The sequence below is a fragment of the Gracilinanus agilis genome, unplaced genomic scaffold (assembly GCF_016433145.1).
Source record: "Gracilinanus agilis isolate LMUSP501 unplaced genomic scaffold, AgileGrace unplaced_scaffold25018, whole genome shotgun sequence".
Lineage (NCBI taxonomy): Eukaryota > Metazoa > Chordata > Mammalia > Didelphimorphia > Didelphidae > Gracilinanus > Gracilinanus agilis.
In genome coordinates, this window is record NW_025356934.1 from 486 (window position 1) to 3584 (window position 3099).

Below are 3099 nucleotides of genomic sequence, written 5' to 3' on the forward strand. Positions count from 1 at the left end.
CAGTTTGAGGCTAGCCTTGGGGAAGAGCCATTCACCATGTTCTCTTTTGCCCCAGAGGGCATGACTAGAAGCAATAAAGGAAGTTAGAGTCAGATTTCAGTTTGACATGAGGAAAAACCTTATGAGCCATGAGAGGTGGCCAGACATAGCCTGAGGAGCCTTAAGAGGCTGGGGGACGGGGGGGGGGGGGGGGCTGGCCCAGCTGGTCTCTTACCGCCCCTCAGGCTGCCCCTAGATCAGTGCTCTTCCCGCTCTGGAGTAGCTGACCCTCCCTTGTGGGGGGCGGGTGTTGCTGCCCCCAGGTTCCCCTGACGGAGGTGGTGGAGCCTCTGGACCTGGAGGATTTCCTGCTGAACCACCCTATGGATGCAGAACCGGGACCACTCCGGGACCTCATGGAATTCCCAGCGGATGACCTCGAGCTGGTGCTGGAGGCTCGAGAATGCCGGACCACAGAGCCAGGGATCCCTGAAGAAGGGTGAGTGCCGCCCTCCTCCCCCCACCATCCAGCCTTGGCTCTGGGGCATCCACTCTTGGCCACTGACAGCTGCTTTTCGCATCTCCTTCAACAGGAAGCTGGACGCCCGGGTGAGGGATGCAATTGAAATCTATACTGAGGATTGGGTCATTGTCCGGAGAAAGTGAGTGATCAGCTGGAAGTGGGTTTGGCATCAGAGCTCTGGGCTGGGACTCTGGATACCTCAATTCTCGACCCAGCTCAGCCATGGAAAAGGCATTCAGTCTCTCTGGGGCTCAGTTTCTCTGTCTGTAAAGTGGACCTTATTCATGACAGTTGGCCCCTGGCTGCTTGGATGGAAGAGAACAGAGGCATTCGGGTCATATTTGAGCATATTCAGCCACTCGCCAGTGAGGGTCTGCTTTTCCAGAGGAGTAGGAGAGAAGTCCCTCGTGGCTGAATCTGTTTTCTGAACTGGGCTGCTCTCCTGGCAGACTTCTCTGGTTCGGACACCACCTCCCACCCTCCGGACCTTCCCTTCTGTCCTTCTGTCCTTCTTCCTGTTCTTGTTTGACTTTCCCCCTAGCTCTGTAAAGGAAAGCAGGCATGGGGCATTCCGTCCTTTCTCTTTCCTCTTTAACAGACAAGGGAAACCAAGGCAGCCTGTCCCAGATCAGCCAAGGCCCCTGGCCTGCGCCGAGTGGATGGGTGCATGAGGGGGAGCCCAGGATGTGTGTGACCACCTGCGGTCAAGCCCTGCCCTCAGAGCTGGGTCACTTGGCTTTTGCAGGCTGCCCTTGCCAACCCCAGAGAAAAGCCAGGGCTGAGAGACCAGAGCTCAGCTCTCTGGCTCGAGACCCTGACCATCTCCTTCTGCCTCTGCCAGGTACCAGTCCCTGAGCTCGTCCTACAGTCCCAATACCTCAGAGAGGCAGCGAGAGCGCCAGAAGGGCCTGGTCCGACAGGTCTTTGAGTTGGACTCGGCCGGGGAGGAAAGGATGGGCTCTGAAGACTTGGTGAGACCCGGGCTGGAAACCCCTCCCTCCACCCCTCTCCTACATAGCTACTCTGTCTCTGAAGAGCCCGACATGCCTAGTTTAAGGAGCAGGAAGGTAGCCCAGCAGATAAATAGTCAGGTCCAGAGAGGGGAGGTCCTGGGTTCAAATCTGATTTTGGACACTTCCTAGCTGTGTGACCCTCATTGCCCAGCTTATCCCTCTTCTGCCTTGGAACCAAACCTGGTATCTAGTCTAAGACAGAAAGAAAAGGTTTAAAAAAAAAAAAAAAAGCAGCAGCAGCTAGGTGACACAGTGCTGAACTTGAAGTCAGAAAAACCTGAGTTCAAATCCAACCTCAGACACTTTCTAACTGCATGACTCTTGGCAAGTCACTTAACCTCTGTTTGCCTCAGTTTCCTCTTCTGTAAAATATAGTTGATACTAGCACTGATTTCCCAGGATTGTTGTGAAAATACAAGATAATATTTGTAAAGCACTATATAAATACTAGCTGCTATTATTATTATCATCATCATTATTAATATTATTTAACCCTTTCCAATCTGGGCTTCCTCTGACCCCACAAAACTAAACATGTCTATCTGGGGCAGCTCCATCTTCTTTCCTTCTACAGGGTCAAGGTGGCTAGTCCTGAAATAAGGATTCTATTTCTCATCCATCCTTTCTTCAGGTACCCAATTTAGGAATTCAGTTTAGTAAATTCTTCTCTTTCAGGGCCCGGCATCCCCAGCCAGACATATCTGCCCTTAGTAACTGGCAAGATCTCTGGAGTTACAAACTTGTCTGTTTTTTTTTAAGCTCTTACCTTCTGTCTTGGAATCAATACTGTGTATTGTTTCTAAGGCAGAGGAGTGGTAAAGGCTAGGCAGTGGGGGTAAAGTGACTTGCCCAGGGTTGCATAACTAAGAGGTCTCTGAGGCCAGATTTGAACCCAGGACCTCCCATCTCTAGGCCTGGCTCTCAATCCACTGAACTACCCAGCTGCCGCCACAAACTTGTTTTAATATTAATTATTACATGAAGTAAAATATCCCCGGGAAGAGAAAGCATCTCTTGCTTCCTTCTTCCCCTCCCAGGATGACCTGAAGCATTGCTCAGCCTCCCTTGATGACACTCCCCGGGGGAGCTGGGCCTCCAACATCTTCGACCTGAAAAACTCTGCTGCAGACTCACTGTTGCCAGCCCTGCTGGAGCACACGGCTCCCGACGAGATTGACCGGAGGAACGAGGAGCTTAGGAGGCAGAACCGCCCTCGGGACCTCCTGGCCCTCTACCCTGCCCCAGATGAGGTGAGCCCTGCCCAAGTTCCACCTGCAAAGTCTTTTAATCTATTAATTTTTATGTTTTATTTTATTTTTTTTTAACCCTTAATTTTTGGTGTACTGTCTTATAGGTGGAAAAGTGGTAAGGGTGGGCAATGGGGGTCAAGTGACTTGCCCAGGGTCACACAGCTGGGAAGTGGCTGAGGCTGGGTTTGATTTTATGTTTTATTTTACCAATTACGTGGAATAACAAATTTCTACCTAAGAGTTCCCAAGTTATACAATCCAAATTGTCTCCCTTATTCCCTTCTTCCCTCTCTGCTCCCAGCAAGCAATTCAGTCTGGGTTATACATGCATGTA

At 51.0% G+C, this 3099-nt stretch overlaps 1 protein-coding gene across 1 annotated transcript; it reads left to right on the forward strand.

The window, feature by feature from the left end:
* Window positions 1-302: 302 nt before the first annotated feature.
* On the forward strand, window positions 303-2765 carry LOC123254572 (dedicator of cytokinesis protein 6-like; the record flags this gene model as incomplete). The annotated part of the gene is made up of 4 exons (XM_044683567.1): window positions 303-478; window positions 573-641; window positions 1344-1473; window positions 2553-2765. Coding segments are annotated over 4 exons (588 nt in total), but the record flags the coding sequence as incomplete, so codon positions are not given.
* Between the last annotated feature and the right edge of the window lie 334 nt (window positions 2766-3099).